Source organism: Lathamus discolor, chromosome Z (assembly GCF_037157495.1).
Source record: "Lathamus discolor isolate bLatDis1 chromosome Z, bLatDis1.hap1, whole genome shotgun sequence".
NCBI classification, from domain to species: domain Eukaryota; kingdom Metazoa; phylum Chordata; class Aves; order Psittaciformes; family Psittacidae; genus Lathamus; species Lathamus discolor.
The window spans coordinates 4,713,285-4,731,532 of NC_088909.1; the positions used below are offsets into that span (position 1 = coordinate 4,713,285).

The 18,248-nt window shown below is 36.7% G+C and overlaps 1 protein-coding gene across 2 annotated transcripts in view; it reads right to left on the reverse strand.

The window, feature by feature from the left end:
* Positions 1 to 1,716: 1,716 nt before the first annotated feature.
* USP10 (ubiquitin specific peptidase 10) overlaps positions 1,717 to 18,248 on the reverse strand; it is a 52,208-nt gene continuing 35,676 nt past the window's right edge. For both annotated transcript variants that reach the window (XM_065662248.1, XM_065662247.1), the window contains exons 6-14: positions 17,951 to 18,060; positions 17,433 to 17,488; positions 15,976 to 16,079; positions 15,075 to 15,174; positions 13,652 to 13,832; positions 9,163 to 9,328; positions 6,585 to 6,729; positions 5,296 to 5,361; positions 1,717 to 2,835 (exon numbers count right to left, since the gene is read on the reverse strand). In XM_065662248.1, coding sequence (XP_065518320.1) covers positions 2,648 to 2,835; positions 5,296 to 5,361; positions 6,585 to 6,729; positions 9,163 to 9,328; positions 13,652 to 13,832; positions 15,075 to 15,174; positions 15,976 to 16,079; positions 17,433 to 17,488; positions 17,951 to 18,060 — 1,116 coding nt within the window. In that variant the 3' untranslated portion in view covers positions 1,717 to 2,647. The remainder of the gene's footprint in view (positions 2,836 to 5,295; positions 5,362 to 6,584; positions 6,730 to 9,162; positions 9,329 to 13,651; positions 13,833 to 15,074; positions 15,175 to 15,975; positions 16,080 to 17,432; positions 17,489 to 17,950; positions 18,061 to 18,248) is intronic.

The following is an 18,248-nucleotide window of genomic DNA, read 5'->3' on the forward strand; positions in this document are numbered from 1 at the left end:
CTGGGCAACCTGGGCCAGTGTTTTTCCACCCTGAGTGTAAAGAACTTTTTCCTCACATCCAGCCTTAATCTCCCTCTTTTAGTTTAAAACCATCACCTCTCGTCCTGTCACAACAGGCCCTGCTAAAGAGTTTCTCCCCATCTTTCTTATAGCCCTGTTAAGAACTGAAAGAATTAAGTACTTCCCTTACCTTTAAAGGGAATGAAATGCTCTTGTGCTTCCAGTGTTCCTGAAAATCTCCCAGCACTCACTAGTTCCTTTAATCTCCATAGAAGCTTCCAATGAATACCTCCCTTAGCTATCTGAAAATCTAAAACCTTTGTCTGAGAAGTTAGTTCAGCATTCTCAGCTGGATCCCAAACTGCACAAATATTGTGATCACTGCAGCCAACGCTATCAATAAAAGATGAAAATGATCTCAGTGAGAATTTTCACTTCAGAAAATACTAGTAAAATTTGTTTAATAAAGAAAACAAGAAGATAGCTATACATGTGGGTATCAAAGGTGACAAAGTCCTATACAACTTCCTCAGCATCAGGACCATGGTAATGATTTAAAGTTAACACTGCCTAAAGATTCAAGAAACAGAAGATCATGTCTGAAGATCACACAGCTTCGAGCAGGGAGAACAGGATGAGCCCAAACAGCCTGGCCCCATCATAGGACACCATCACCAGGGGCAAGTCAGGGGCAGTGAAGTCCCCAGCAATGCACCACCCCACGGGAGGGTAAAAGAGGAGAGCTTTCTTCAGCAGGTATTGCTGCTCACCCAGCACCAGGACAAGCGGAAGTTTTGATTCCACTGCATGAACTGCACATTCACCACGAGAGCCCCACACAATAAATCATGCAATGAGCAGCTGTGATTTAACATCCGCCTATCTCCAACTCCCCCCTAGGAAGAAGCCACGAACAACCTTTAGTGCTGACTGATGTGGCCAGAACACCCGGGACGGATGGGAATTCCATACCAAGGGACACAAGCTAAAACCTGAGGCATGTGCAGGGCTGCTTCCTTCTCCTGAAAAAGCCAGTGCTGCTTTTCACCAAAGACCAGCACCCATCTCCTGCACAGACATTTAAAGCGAACCACATTTGATCAGAGTATATGCAGCTTAATCTTTAACTGACAAGCTGTGTTCAAATCAACCCTGTTTTCACCAGTAACAACTGTAACATTGCCCCAATCAGCACAGAACATGGCTATCATCAAATTAAGGATTAAACAATATATAGATTTTTATCATCATATTCAGCAGCAGGGAAGGTAACAGGAGCTGGTCAAGGAAATACTTTAACCAAAGTTTTCAATGAAAATGTCAACTGGCTAAATAAGGGAATACTTCAGCCGAGGAAAACAACAACCACCTCAAGAACAATCATGCAGGGCTTTCATGGAAGACACAGAAGGGATTCAATTCCTTTTCTGGCTGATGGATGTTCAGTCCCGGGATCATCACAACCCCAGTACGTGCCCACCTTGGACCTGCCGCTGTTGTGGGTTGACTGCTTGCCTCCCCCTTTCCTTCTCTCCTCAAATTTCAATTCCATCTCAACGCCGAATGGGAACATTTCCAAAGTCTCAAGAAGTTGTAAAAGAAAAAGGAATCTATGCTAATTTGTGGAATGCTATCTACAGCCTGTGTAAGTGCTATGGGGCTTCCAAGGGTAGAATTTACACTTGAGGAAAAATAAAACCCACACACACACACACCTTAAACCAACTTTGTGACTTTTATTGATGGGCGACAACTTTATACTTCTAGGTATCACTAAACTGTGTACAATTAGGAACTTAACATTATAGGAGAGCAGACAGCAAAATTAAAGAAAGCAGACTTAAAATAAGTATCAATCTTAATTATTTGCCCATTTTGTTTTAATTTCATGTACACAGAAGCATAAATGCGGTTTGAAATTTCTTAATAGCAATAAAGTTACAATCACCCATCTATATAGACTAAAATCTTAACTCCAAATATTTGATCTGCAATGTGTACTGAAGCAGTTTCTCATCGCACAATTATCAAAATGTTTCTTCTTATTAGGAATCAGCAACTCTGCATTTCATATGCTCATACATGTTTTGAAGCATGTAGGACCATTTCCATCTCATACACATTTTACCACTTACTAAGAACTATCGGGGGAGCAGAGAGCATTTTTTAGTTGCTTTTTTTTAAAAAAATTTTTAAAATTTTTTTACTTAAGATAAACATTTTCACAGAAATCTACAAGTTCTGTTGCTGGTGCAGGGCTTTCTTCTACTACGCAATTAGGAAGTGGGAATCAAATGCAAATCCCCTTTCATTATCTTAGGATTCAGCATTAACACAGATTAAATTTTTTTAATGGGAGTTTTCTTGTATTTTTGTGATTCATGAGACTTGAGTCTTTCAACCAAGTGACTTCACTCTGCAAAGTCAAAAGTCAACACAAACTACTTTGTGCACAAACCCATGGCAGTTTCTTTTATCATTTGACCCCACAGTTGCAAGGGAAGGAAAAAAAAAAAACCAAAGAAAAAGAAAAATAAAGAAAAAAAAAAATCACTCAAAAGAGCATTTACAGGAGAAAAAAAAGTTAGTGATAGTTGGCGTTCTACAAAGCAGGTATCTTGCACACACAGCGTAGAAGGGCAAGGTTTCACAGCAGGTCAACTCTGCGGTAGTACAGGAGGTAGGCTGTGCGTTCTGCAGAAGGCTTCACCACCTGGCTCTGGTTGATTACTTTGACTGCCTGGTCATCGATACGTAACCAGCCGTTTAGGCCAATTTGGAAGACATCTGTAGTGTAATGGCCACCAGTTGCGCTGTTTCCGTGATGATAGACAACTGCAAAGAGAAAGTCATGATGCATATATACACTATACATTGATAAACAGCCACTGGAAAAGCACATAAAGAAAGAGTGCAACTAGAAGATATTAAGGTCCTTTCCAACCCTGGCTATTCTATGATTCACAGCATACTCATGGTTTAGCCAGATGGTATGATCTTGCTTAAGCAAGAACCTGGGTTTGTTCAGCCGAGAGAAAAGAAGGCTCAGAGATCTTATCACCGTGTTCTAGTATTTAAAGGGCAGCTATAAAGTAGATGGAAACTCCCTTTTTACAAGGTCATGTAGAAAAGATGAGGAGTAATAGGGAGTAACGGGATCCCCTGAGGAGATCCCAACTCGGCACTAGAGCAAAATTTTTCCCCAAGGAGAACAAACAGCCATTGGAATAATTCCCCCAGGGAAGTGGTGAACTCCCCAACACTGGACAGCATGCTGGAACAACGAGTCTGGGTCATGCTTTGCCAAGGGAAGTTGGATCAGATGATCCCTGAGGTTCCTTCCAACCTGGTACTTTATGATTACATCTTTTAAGTGCTAGTGTAAGTTCCTGCTTACATTTGATGCTATGTAGTATTAGTAATGTTTCTCCAGTATACCAGATCTCATGATACTATGTAAATTCAGAATCAAAAGCATCAAATTGCTTTTTACGACTTCCTGGAGGATCTTCTGGGAAGGATGTGCCTCACAAAGATCATCTCAAACAGTGCAGCACACTTTTCAGAGCTTCCAACAGGAATTGCCACACTTAGCAAGATACTCTTAAAGCTAGACACTGGGGTCTGTCTGCAGAAGACAACAGTATGCTGTTGTAAAAATATTTGTAAAAAATTTTGTAAAAAAAAATGTTGTAAAAATAAAATAAAAATAAAAACTTTTGCTAAAACTATGTAGTAGTCCAAAGGGAAGAGACCTTTTAAGTATGTAATTCTAAGGATGTATAAAGGAAATTGCATGCAACTTCTTCTAGGAGTAAGACCTATAATTAACAAGAACAAATAAAACCAGAAGGAATTGCCCTATTTGACAAGAAGTATATAATTATAAAATTCTTTACACTCTTTCAAGATTAGTCAAACTTCAAACTTACTCAGATCTTCCTCATACTTCTAAGAAAATAAACATGTTAGAATAACTAGAGTTAAGCAAAGCAAAAAGGCAGTATCTATATATACTATACCCATATGTTTGGGGGAATTCAGAAAATAACTTTTTTACAGCTTAAACTTTAATTACTGATTTCTAAAATTTAGTGTTAGATAATTAGGCGAATCCTGGATAACAGCTGAAACAGTTCAAAAGCTTATTTTAGTAATTTAAAATTAATCTAACAAACTCAGTTTCTGCAGACGAGAACTCCTCTACTGACTCAAAAATGAAAAATTTTCCACAGAAGGACTTAGAAAACAGAAAAATCAGCAACACATTTTCTTCAAGCCACCTTAAATACACTGTCTAAACTTGTCCCATAAAAAACACTATTAAAAAAAAAAAAAGAAAAAAAAAAGAAATTACGCTGGCAGAAACACTCCCGAATTTCCACAAGCCACCTTAAATACACTGTCTAAACTTGTCCCATAAAAAACACTATAAAAAAAAAAAAAAAGAAAAAAAAAAAGAAATTACGCTGGCAGAAACACTCCCGAATTTCCACAAGACACAGGTATGTTATTTCCCTCTCTAACCTCAGTGGTCACAAAACTGGATCCAAACCACCAAGTCACACAAGGCCACCAGTAACTGGCACAGATTTGGTGATGCAGAAGTGAAGACCTTTGGTTCTTCACTTTATTATGTTCTCCTGAAGCCAACACAAATAAGCAGGTGCAAACTGTGTAAGAGTTTTAAACTTCAGGAAATTCATTACTGCCCAGAGGCTGTTTTGTTAGATATTCAAATGCTGGTTTTGAATTTTTATATAAGCTTTCAATATTAACTACCAATTTAAGTATTTTGTGTACACCATAGACACATTGTTTTCTCACACAAAAATCACCATCTCCAAGTTAAACTTTTCCACCTACAATACACTATTCATACCCTGCCAGCAACACTCATCTTGAGGGCTCAAAAGGATGCAAAGCCAGCATTCAAACAGTCATTTCAAAGGATGTCTGAAATTATTCTGAAAATATGTGGTGTATTTTAGGCACAGTTACATGTCAGCTGTATTTCAGCTTCTGCTGGTATTTTTTAGGGTTGATCTGTTATAGAACTCTGGTTTTGTACAATGCTGGATCAGCGAGATATAAATACACAATGTAACAATGTATGTGTATATGCAGGTAATCAAGAAAACCCCACTAAATACAAGATTCTGACACTCACAAACTACTTCCAAGTAATTTAAAAGAAAATGTTTTATATAATCCAGGAAACTCTAGTGGTTCTAGAACTTTACATGCAGAATTTGTATTTGCAATACAGGGACTGGAAGCACACAGATAAAATACCTGCAAAGAGCCTGTAGGTTCTTTGGCCTTTAAATATTTTACTTTTCACACCAGGAGATAGTAGCTCTGGAGGAGACAAAAAGTTACAAAGGCAATAGTTACCAAGTTTAGAAATGCAATTTCGAACGGATCAATTATTTCTCAGAGAAACCAACACTATCATAAAGGAGAAAACATAACTAAAATGCCTTCTTTAGACACTAAAGAATGTTCATGGTTCTGATACCTGGTAATCAAGGGGATGAATTCTGAGATTTACTGAATGCTAACATTAACAGAAGGTTTAAAAATGCCACCAGAAAAAATGAAGGGGGCGGGTAGGAGAAGATGGGGATGGAGTGGGGAAAGATCACACTATTGTTCCCGTTCATTCCTAACGTCAGCCAATGACAAAATCAATTCCGAATTCCAAATCATACTACAACCATTTTTGTCAGTCAAGGCAAATTGAACTAGTTCAAACAAATTCATATTATTTGAAGAAATATATAAAATATCAAAACAAAAAGGTACTGTCTGATAATGTACATCTCTGACTTGAAATATGAGTAACCATTAATCTGATTTTTTTTTTCCCCTATCAGAACTAACAGTCAATTTCTCAGACCAAAACAAAACGCATTTGATTTGGCAAGCTTCAGATACGGGATTACATGCAGACTCTCACACTTTTCAAAACTAGTACCTCTTAAGGTAATTGTTAAATGAGAGAACTTGGCTGTTTAATCTCTGAACTATCTTCAGGCTCCGTCTTCTATAAAACACTAGTTTCTTTTCATCAGCCACTGTATATTACTATAATTTGACATTTCTCTGAATGAAATCTGAGACAAAAGTATCTAGTATTACTAGGAAACAGACTTTTATAGGAACACACCCCTCATTCAGCAGGATCACTTCCAATATTTGTCCTCCATAGTCTACAACCTTATTCCTTAAACCTGCAGGGACTTCTTATTTGGCCAACCCAATGTTCAGGACACGCCAAAGGCATTAAAATCTTCTGCCATATTGTTCTTTACAAAACAGATGGCCAAACTCATATACAGGAAACATCAGGTTCAGCAAGACTGAACCCAAAACCCCAAATACATTATTTTTTATGAGGGAGGAAAAAGGAAAAGAAAAGGCAGCATACAAGATTATTATTCAAACTATCAAATCTACAGACAACAATGGAGAAGAAAGCTTGTGCATAAAAAGGGAGAAAACTGAAACACAGATACCCCTAAGAAACATAGTATCATGTTTTCCCTAAAGAGGGGAAAATTCTATTAAAATATGTTTACCTTTACTAATTTCCAGATCAACAAGATACTCAATATTCTTGATAAGCTTCTGACATCCACCAGTCTTCTCATACACAAACCGCTTGAGATGTAAAACAAGAACAGGAGGGAGCTCTTCTAGAGTCACTCTTCGACTGATCTCCACCTACCAGATACACAGAACAAAGATAAAGAAAACCTGTAATTTTTTGTTAATTGCTCAAAATTACTCCTTTAAATGAGGAACCAGTATTTAATTTTGAATACACTAACACAAAAAACACAGATTCACTGTTGTTGTAATATTAATTTATGGCAAACACTCCAGTTTATGACTAAACTACACTGAATCTTCAATCCAAGTGTCGTCTCCAAGAACTCAATACTTTCAGCAGAATGTAATGTATCAGAATGACCACAGATATTTAGGTTCTGCAGTACTGAAGAAACACCTTGCTGGAGATCCTCCAGGAACAACTCCTCATGGTGGTTTAGTGACTAGTAATTCTAAGGAAGTTATTATACATTAATTGAAGGTCAATAACTTATAACACAGGCTGTTGATTTCAGAGAACCCTGAACTACAAAAGACAACTGCACTACACCTCAGGTACCTGATGCAAGAAGTTTTGAAAAGCTATTTTAATTTCTAAAAGCTGATACCTTTTTATAAAAAGCTGAAGAAAAATAAAATCCAATCCAGATTAAAACAGCCAGAAGACAACAATAATTTTTAGCTTTATCAATCATCCCGAGTTTCCCTTCTGTAAAATGGAGATGAAATTTTAAAACACATTCTGAAAATTACTGCCTACAAAGTCTTGTGCTGCCTGTACAGCTCAATCTTAATACAAGAACAGCTATTTCAACTTGAATTTCCTTCAAAAAAATCTAAAGGACATTGTGAATGCTTGTATTTCCATTCAGAGTCTAAAATATAAACCAGAGCAAGCCTCCAGCACCTAATCTGAACACCCATTTCTTCCAAACCCAATAACAGAACACTGGGTTATCAGTAAAGAAGTTACAACCATATGCAGTAAAAACCAAAAATGACTAGCAGAACAAAATCTGTGTGGTAGATCACGATGACCTTGCATTGCAAATGTTTCTTTCACATGGAAGACAACTGGAGAAATAAATGTTCTCCAACACTCCTACTGAGCATACAAAGAAGACAAATTTCAGCTATCCATCTTTAGCTCTTCCAAGAAAGTGGTCTTTATCCAACTGTATTATCATCTGGATTATTTAGAAAAGTTACAGCTACAGAAATGAATGTCAGGATGAAGATGAACGTCAGAAGTGTTAGAAATGAATGTCAGAATGAAGATGAATGTCAGAAGTGTTAGAAATGAATGTCACAATGCCTCCTTCCATCCTACCTACTGAGAGACATTATGAACAGTGTATTCAAAAATTCCATTTGAGTAATCCACGCACACCAGATATGATGTTCACTAATGCACGCCATAGTAAGCAATACCTCAATGGGGAAAAAAGCTTCATGATTTTCTTCCTTTGAAGTGTTTTTCTATTGCAATTATTACTATTATGCATTGTATTATTTGAAAAAAAAAAAAAACCCACAAAAAAAGATTGCAGAGCTGCATAAGAATATGGAATAAAGTGTCCTGGTTCTTGGAAGTGACAGTGAATCACAGTGCTTGGAGATCTTCACTCCATCTCCTCTGTATCAATTATAACAATTTGTATAATTTCTGACTGGTGTCTCTCTAACCTTCTCTTAAAGCAGTGAAGACAACTTTACAAGCACCACAGGTAACACCTAGTCCAGGTCCTATTCCTGTTTATTGTCCAAGCATCACAGAAAGATCAGCCTTTTCCTTTTCAAAGTAGCCATGACATATAAAATTTTACATCTGGTTCCATCTCTCTTTTTCCACATCTTACTTCCTTTTAAGGCTATGTACAGTAAACCAGTCAACTACACAGTGCCAAGAACACTACTGAATGGAGGTGTTACTGGTTATTGAAGGATTTCAGATTATTAATCCAGACAGAAAGATCATGGGAAGTTTTAGGGAGTTTCTACCAGGCCTACCACCAATGAATATTTTCATTTTTGATTTGTAAGTGAAATTGGTAAATCAAAACCCCTTGAGGAAAGCCACAGAGACAGTAATGCAATAGTTCTGCTACGGGAGTTTTCTTGTTAAAGCTAGAGTGTGCTTTCAAACAATACTCTGAAGAGCTGCTCCTCTACCAAGAACATCTGGCAATTACCAGGAATCATTATGTTAAGATCAGCTAAGGTATTTAACTCGTAACAGCATGTATTATGACCACAGTTCACCTTGCTAACACACACTCCAGTAAAATCTCCAACCGATTACTACACCAACTCAGAAGAGAATGCCTACTTACACGCACGGTTTTAAGAGTCAGTTGTCTCCCTTTCAGTGTATGTGTTCATGTGTAACATGTTTTAGTACTGCAGGACACTTTGAAGAGGTCAGTACCTCTTTTGTTAACGTAACATAACAGTGTTCAACTAACTATTCGTAAAGCAAGAGCTGCATAAAAAGCCTTTAAAAAGTTTAGTATTTGACTGTAAAAAGGGGTCAACAGAACACACCTCTTGCTTGGTTTTTGTGGTGTAACCCTGGACAGATTCTCTCGCCACCAAACTTTCCAATGCATCCTGAACTGTGCGTATCTTGTCTGACTGTATATCCAGTTGCAGGGTGAAGAAAGGTTGCAGTGTAGCAGACTCCTTAGAACTCTGCTGGTAAACAACAGACCTATGGAAACAAAAAGGAGAAAATGTAATAAAGCATGTAATAAAGTAATAATATAGAACCTTCAAGTAAGAATGGACTGAAGTCTACTTTAGTAACTTCATTTATAGTCAATCCAAAACAACACACACAAAGATTAAGCTTAAGTTTTAATAACCTGGATCCACTTTACTGCAATTTAAATGTGTTTCACATCCACTTAGCGCATGAGCAGGATTATATTTGAACTGTTTTATTTATAAAAGGATCAAATCACTTACTGGATTAGCACAAAAACTTTAAAGAAAAATACTGACATTTTTGATAATGCAGTTAAAAAGATGTGCTTCTGGACTCCTTTTGTGTTAAAGTTTTGAAATTACATTTTCCAACAGATTCTTGGAAGTGCGAACTACTAGTGCTCCTCTAACTGTACTTTCTACTGTAAAAATCACACCTGATTCCAGATTCTCCAATAAAAACACACAACATTTTTAGTAATTTCCCTAAAACCAATTTCACAGTGATTTTAAATTGTTTGCTTAAATCTTGCCATAGGAAATATAAACTATGCTCCCTCGAGTACTGGCATTTCCTTTTCCTCCCATCCTTTCTGTGTCCAGACTTTGTCTGTAGACTCCTTGCACATAAGCTGGAATCTTTCGGAAAACTGGCAGGAGTAATGACCCAGGCCATGAGAACATGCTTCCTGTTTGTTTGGTTTTGATTTTGGTTTGAAGTGTATTCAGTTGCAGCCTTCAAGAAGCCTGGCTTGGTGACCACTGTTTTGTGCAATGAGCAGTACACCCCTCAGCCACAACGTCACTGCACTAAATGGACTCTTCCTGCTTTTAATTTTTCTTAAATTTCACGGAAAACCACCCAATATGGCTGAAGAATTATTTTTTTTTATTATTTTTAAGGCAGTGCTTACATTAAAAAGACCCAGCTGCTACAAAAATGTGGTTTTATACAGCCAAAGAAATCATTCATTTCTTACATTGTTACGCTTGTTACACTGCGTTACAAAGCTTGAAAGTAGTAAGGTGATTAACACAGCTCTCTCATCCATGTAGCCATGCTGGAACATCTACAGGTCATATACGAAATGTTAACACACAAGTTTAATGCTGTACTGTAAATTCTTATCAAAAGCCCCTTGGACTCAGGCAAAGCCCTGGAGCACCAATAGGAAGGCAACATATCTTTATGTTGGCAAATATATATCCTTTAGAGCAAACAGAGTGTATGAAAAACAGTAGCATCTTTATTTCTGTTTAACACTTCCTTCTTGGCTATATTTAAGGACAAAACCTTCAACACATGGCAAGCACAGCATTTCAACAAACAAACTCTTCACTGTGTTAAGTCTTCCTGCTTTTGGATATACTTCCCAAACCCTTTTTAAGCTAACCATTATTTAGTGAAATAATCAACAGAAAACAGCCGGAGTTGTTAGCATTTTTCAAGTCCATGTATTAAAGACTTAATTAAGAATTTTCAGAATAATGTTCTGAAAAGTTAACTAAAAACTTTCAAAAAAAAAAAATTAGAAATTAAATTGTAACATGTCTTGAAAACATTTCATTCAAAAAGACATATAAAAATTGATTTCATAGTAAAACCATTACAGGACTATGATTTTCTATAGCAACATCATTATTATAATGTTTCATCTGGTCAAGGAGAAATTAATCAAATGAATAATTATTCTTGGGTACTGTAAGAACTCCACAGTGAGAATTTCTCAGGAAAATAAGCACTGCCCATTGCTAGCCTGTTTAGACTACAACAACGTAATTGATGTATTTTCTTTTAAACAGTGCATTTGAAGGAAGTTGGTACTACTCATGGAAATATTTAGCAGACTTCTAACTGCCCTGTGAGCTGGCTTGCATAACAAGTATTTGAAATTCACACAAGCTGAAAGTCAAAAAGGGATTTCTGCAGACGGACAAAGCAGATCCAGACAGAACCACGTATCTTTTACTTACAACATTTAAGTCTCACTTTGCTTAACGGAGACTTTTTGGGGTTGGCTTATTTTTTTTTAAGCTATCATGCTTAAATATGCATTTAACAGACAATTAAAACCTCAAGAGGACAGCCTGAAGCTTCCCAAGCCAAAAGATGCCAATTCAAACCACTTTTTTTTTTTCCCTAGCTGCTTTTTCCATGCAATTTTTCCCCTTTTCTGATGCTTTCATTTAGTGGAATTCTACTGGCAATTCTGTATTCAATCCTTCCTATGTCCACACTCAGCCTCTGAGGATGAAGCTTTCCAACATCACATGGGACACTGTTTCTGAGTGGTAAATTGTGTGATCTGGTTTGGAGGATAAATAAAGTGGATGTGGTGACAGCAGCCAAGAGATGTCAGATTGGACCCCGTGATTCTGTTGCTTGCTGCAAGTTTTTGCCTGTTTTTGGTATTACCTTTGGTTTATGTAGTTTTCCTACAAAAGACAGTGTTCTCTTGGTACTAATTTAAAAACTAATGGAATCATGTAGAGATCTAATCAATTCTGACCATGATAAAGATAATAAAGGTATTAACACTACCTTGGAGACATGAATATACATACCATCAATGTGGAATTTTATCAATACATATGAACACCAGTCTGCCAGTTTCTATGGAAAATATCATTTTATTTGCCAGATGTCTGACTCAAATCCCAGGAGAATAATTTAAGCACACTTCATGGGCAGAAGGCACTAGCCCAAATTATTCACACCTCTAGACTGAATACCTGGCAACATAATGGGGCCAAACACTAGCAATTAAGTGTCTGTCTCCAATTTAAAAATAATTCTTCAAGTCCAGCATTTGTGTTTTTGAGTATGTTTTTAGCAAGAGTTTACCTTGCTTTCATTTTAAATTACACATTTCTCCAAACAAATCATAAGGCTTCCTTTCCAGAAAATATTCTTTCACTATCTACTTTCTGCCTTCATCTGGTATCAGACCTGAATATAAGTAATGTCCCACATGCTTTTCATTCCTGTAACATCTTGTAGTAATTTACATTTTTCCAAATTTCTTTGGCCTTTAACACTAACTATTGCACATAACTTTCCTGCCTCTGGGAAGCATAAGTCTCTAAATCACCAACAGTTTACAATTTCTTTATTTCACTTTCACTGACTAGATTTAACTCTTGGCAAATCTCACTATACCCTTGTATCCTTATTTGCAAAATTAGTCAAGACTCCTCAGAGGTCATAAAAATTAAGTGGCTCTAAAGTTCTTCAGAGTTCTTAACAGATTAATACACAAAGCATATGTATTTCAAACTCATTCTCTATATGCAATTCAGGGCTTTTGTTGTCTAAACAGTCTATTCTTTTAAGACAATTTAAGAGATTCAGACTCGACAGTAAGTCACAGAATCATCTGATCACTGATCAATCCTTTGATCATTCTGGTCCATATTCTGAACCCTCTCTTGCATACCAAATGCTTCATGGTAGAATCATAAAATCATAGAATAGTTAGGGTTGGAAAGGACCTCAAGATCATCTAGTTCCAACCCCCCTGCCATGGGCACTAAACCATCTCACCAAACGCTTCGTCCAACCTGGCCTTGAACACTGCCAGGGATGGAGAATTCACAACCTCCCTGGGCAACCCATTCCAGTGCCTCACCACCCTAACAGGAAAGAATTTCCTCCTTATATCCAATCTAAACTTTCCCTGTTTAAGTTTTAACCCGTTAGCCCTTGTCCTGTCACTACAGCCCCTGACGAAGAGTCCCTCCCCAGCATCCCTATAGGCCCCCTTCAGGTACTGGAAGGCTGCTATGAGGTCTCCATGCAGCCTTCTCTTTTCCAGGCTGAACAGCCCCAACTTTCTCAGCCTATCTTCATATGGGAGGTGCTTCAGCCCCTGATCATCCTCGTTGCCCTCCTCTGGACTTGTTCCAACAGTTTCATGCCCTTTTTATGTTGAGGACACCAGAACTGCACACAATACTCCAAGTGAGGTCTCACAAGAGCAGAGCAGAGATCACTTCCTTCGACCTGCTGGTCACGCTCCTTTTGATGCAGCCCAGGATACGGCTGGCTTCCTGGGCTGCGAGCGCACACTGAAGCCAGCTCATGTTCATTTTCTCATCGACCAGCATTCCCAAGTCCTTCTCCTCAGGGCTGGTCTGAATCTCTTCTTTGCCTGACCTGTATCTATGTAAAATGTTCATCTCTCCTGGACTGAACAAACTGCGTAACAGTTTCTTCCACCCAACTATCCAATGGTGAAAAATACAGAAAGTAATGCAGAGGAAAACGTTATCTGTAAAAGGCAGAGCAGCCTGTGAGCTCAACAACTTTTACAGAAAAGTACTATACCTTATATGACCACCAAAAATATCGGTAATTGGAGTCTGAACAAAGTCAGCCTGTCGAGTGACTGATGATTTGTTGCGAGGTCCCACTTGCTCCCATTCATCTTCACTGCCTTCCCCTTGTTCGTCTTGCTCCTCTTCCTCATGAACAGTCTGAGCCTCAGGGCCATTGGAAACTGAGAGTTCTTAAAGAAGGAAAAAAAACACCACACTGATTTTTGTACAAATAAAACATGGATACAGATAAAGAATTTGAAAAAGGAAATAAAACCCAATACAAGTAATTTTCAGAGGACAGAATGTTTTCATTGATCATGGATTTGAGAAAATAAATGAGAGCAAGCATATTCCAGGCCCACTCTCAGCTGGACACATCCATGCATTAACACAACGCAGCTCACTGATGACTGTATGTATACAGAGGTAGTTTTCTAGCAAAGTGTGATATATTTTTAGTAGTAAATTCATTGGGTAGAAAATTAGAAAGTCAAGTGTTATTCTGGAAACATAATTATGCCATTATTAAATACAACTCCTTTTCTGCACAGATATTTTACAGAGAACCCAAAGCTTAGCAAATATTTTCTTTGCAAGTGCCAGTCAGGAGGCTATAAACTGCACACAGCTACAGAACAAAATACGGAATGATCAGTTTATATCATAAAAAATTTACCCTACTAAAGAGAAATTGGATAATTAAGTGATCTTAATTCTATGCAGGACTAATATTTGGCTAAGACTAACAGTGTTTTGTTTCATTTTTAATAGCAGACCCAGATGTAAAGGCACTATAAAATTAAGTGACATTTTAGTCCGCATACAAATTCTAATACTTCTTAAAAGACAATTTCTCCAATTTTGACAATAAAAATTTTAAAACAATTTCATATGCTCTGTTTTACGTTAGATATAAATTAGCCATTAGTCTAGAATTTTCCACTTCAAAAAAAGATCTTAATGGTGGCTTTAAAGATTAGTGGAAAAACACACTGATATAATTTTTAACTACCATGGAGAAAGCCAAAACCCCAGTAAGTAACTGACATTGCAGGTATTATGAATGGCAAACAAACACCCATGTTTAAGACAGGATTAGTCAACTTGAGTTGCTTAGCTGAGCTCAGTAAAAATTTGTAATACAGAAATGTGTCATTCAGGACCACCAAGTAAATGGCTTATTATCACTGTCATTCAGAACATTTACAGAATGATTATGCTTTTCCAAGTACCCAGTAACACTTGAGATCACTTGTAAATTGGACAGAATGGACTCATTTTACCCTTTGGGAAGATTTCAAGAAAAGATTATTTGTTAATGTCCAAGTTCACTAAAACATGGCATTCTACTGCTATCTGAACACCTACACCAAATATTGCTCTATTACAGAGCCACACAAAAAAAAGAAAATACAAAAAAATCTACTAACTTCCATTATGCGGAGAGAGAAGTTTCTTCAGGGTCAGCATTTCTTCATGTAGTCCATTGAGGATAAATCCCAAGTATTCTTCAGCATCCTCTTGCCTGCCCTGAATTATATTTGATTTTCCAATTATTATAGGACATTTTCATGTTTTCAATAGCAGGTAAACGACACTGAACATATAGCTTTCTCCTATTAATTTAGCCAATTAACCAACTACTCAGTCAAAGCTGTAAACTCAAGTAAAGTTTAAATTTTGCTATAACCACCCCATATTTTTAGACAAAAGCAGTCAAAAAGAACCAACACATTAACTGGTAAACTCGCACAAGAAGTACACACATAAGCTTGACCCGGAAACAAGCACTTCTACATTCTTCTCAATACAAATTCAATTTAACATGTGAATTGGGTGGGTTTCTTGCTATTACTTTTCAAAGTAATATTAAAAGTTGCTGCCAAGCCACAGCCAAATCAAAAAATGGTTTGGACTATTATTTCTTCTTTAAATTGAAACTAAACCTGAAGTAATACCTTGAGGTCTCTATATACCTTCAACCCTTCCAACCTGAATCCCAAGCAGAAATGAACAACTGTCCATTTCTTAAATATAAATCCATAGACATCTTCCTTATAAAAAGAGATGTTCCATTCCAATAGTTGTTTTTTTAATTCAGATATATCAATGTCAGAATAATCATGACAAATTTGTCACATCATGACAAATTGCTAATTAACATCTTCCTATAATTTAAATCAAGACAGTCTAACTTCATTACAATGAACTATCAGCTAGTTGATTTTCTTGGTATTTACGCACAGAACCTGATACTTAGCTTTACACTGCTTTAACAACAGTGACTGTCTTGCCACGTAATTACAAAAGCCAAAGATTTGGAGGTCTCACCTTTTCTGACAGGCTTGACTTTATAACCGTTAACAGTCTATAAATATATGTAGGTTCAAAGGCAGCTCCTGGTCGGATATCTCTCATAATTTTATCACCTAAAGCTGCAAGGCAAAAGAGAAGTACATATAAATAACGAGATGTAGACAAGGTTTTCTACATTCTACCTCCATGTTCTCTTCATACATCACTAGATTTCTGGAATCCAAAATTATTTTTACTATTAGCTTTATTACAATTTTAGTGATTCAAGCTCAGAATTCATAGGATATCACTCTCTTACATGTAAACTTTTCTTGATTAAAATACATTTTACATAATCCTATGTACTTACAGATGGCCTAGAGTATCACCCCTTTTTACAGTCAACACTCTGAAGCTTAACAAGAATATCCACAGCCATCATAAGGGAACAACTCTAGCTCTATTTAAATTTTTGTACTTTTGTATTCAAAGAACAGTTCCTTAAATCTTTTATATATTCATAATTCTAATAGATCATTTTTCCTCACTGCAGAAAAAAAGGAAAAAAAAACCCAGACAAAAAAGCAGTCTGACAGTATGTTCAACCTAATGATAATACAAGGCCTCAGAAACTTGATTTGAAAACTATACAAGACAATAAAATGACCTAGAAGTATAATAAGTTGCATAAGACACTAAGATTTGTTTTACAGAAACAAAACCTAAGCAGCAAACCACAGAAATGTCTGAACTGTTTGGAAATCACTGGAACAACCAGCTCCTTGTGATATTCTTATACTGTTACATAAACACACTCCTGAAACTGGTTTTTATTTCTATAAGTTTGTAATACAAGAGATTTGGTTTAGAGATTAAAAAAGAAAACTACATGATAAATGTACACTTCTACGGTTTTAACAGTGAAATAGTGCATAGGATGGAGAGGAATTAAAAGCCATGGTAACATGTCTGCAGGCAATCTCTAACTGCTAGAGAGACCTATCATGGCCCTATTTTCTTCCAAATGAATGTAAGTCTTTAGTATTTAAGGAATAATGATAGAATTGAGCAAGTTGATAGGCCAAACAGCTGGAAATATGTAAGGAAGGAAGCAAAGTAAAATCCAGCAAGCATCAAAGGATTTTCTTAGAAAGGGCATGTTCTTAGGTTAGCTTAACTGTTAAGATGTCCTTCAACAAAAATTATTCTTATTGCGGTTGTACATTTGATCTACCAAATAGAAGAAAAATAATATAAGGTGCAACACCTATGACTTCTTGACATGAATCACCAGTAAGAAAAATTGTTAACACTGGCAGAAAACCAACCACAAACTTCTTAAGATACCAAGAAACTTCAAAAGTCCAAAGAGCCAAGAAGGGGATCAATCACCAGTTTTTTAAAGGTCTTAAGTACAGCACACGATGCAGATCCTTACCCCAAAAGCCTTCCGATCATGATTTTAAGACTCTTCTCCCCCTACTCCCACTCACCTTGTTTTGCTTTAGGAGGTACAGGCATATTAGTGAACTCATTCATTAAACGAACACTGAAACAGAACGGAAGGAACAACTAGACATGAGCAGCAAGTTAAAGACTGAGAAGGACAAATAATAAAAATAGATCACTGTCAAAAAATAAAATAAGATCGAAGAATATCATTATGAAGCCTGAGTAAAGTTCAGACACAAAAATTAACCCCGTATTGCTGATGAAATCAACTTGTTCAATTAGTTCTTGCAGCTCTCATGGTTCATTTTTGCATATTAAACACCATTTGAAACCAATACTCCTCAGGCAACAGGAACGATCTTCCTTGACTACTCAAGCATTTGTAAAATACCAAGCTCATTATAAAAGCCATGTATTACCAAAAAAACACGCACAAAAAAAGAAGACTTCTGGATACATATCACCTTTAAAAATCTGCAGTAAACAATCATTCAGTAAGATATTGCTGAATGAGCTTAATCTGATCACAGACACATTTTGTTTTTAACAAGCTACTTACAAACTGTCTATCATTGGTGTTGAGGTACACGGCCGTTGCGATTTTGAATACATTGGAATGGACTTCATTAAATGATACATTGGAGGGCAAGCAACCAAGGCTTGCAGGGTCTATGTAGTGACATTAAGGAAATGTTCAAAGAATGCAGTTTGTATATTAACCAAATATTCAATTACATTTAAAATTATATGCAAAGCAAAGGTAGCTCTATTAAGTAGATCCAGTAACTAAACTGGAGCAGATGGATGGACTTTCATCACAACATTAACCATCAACATACGGAAGTTATACTTAAAAC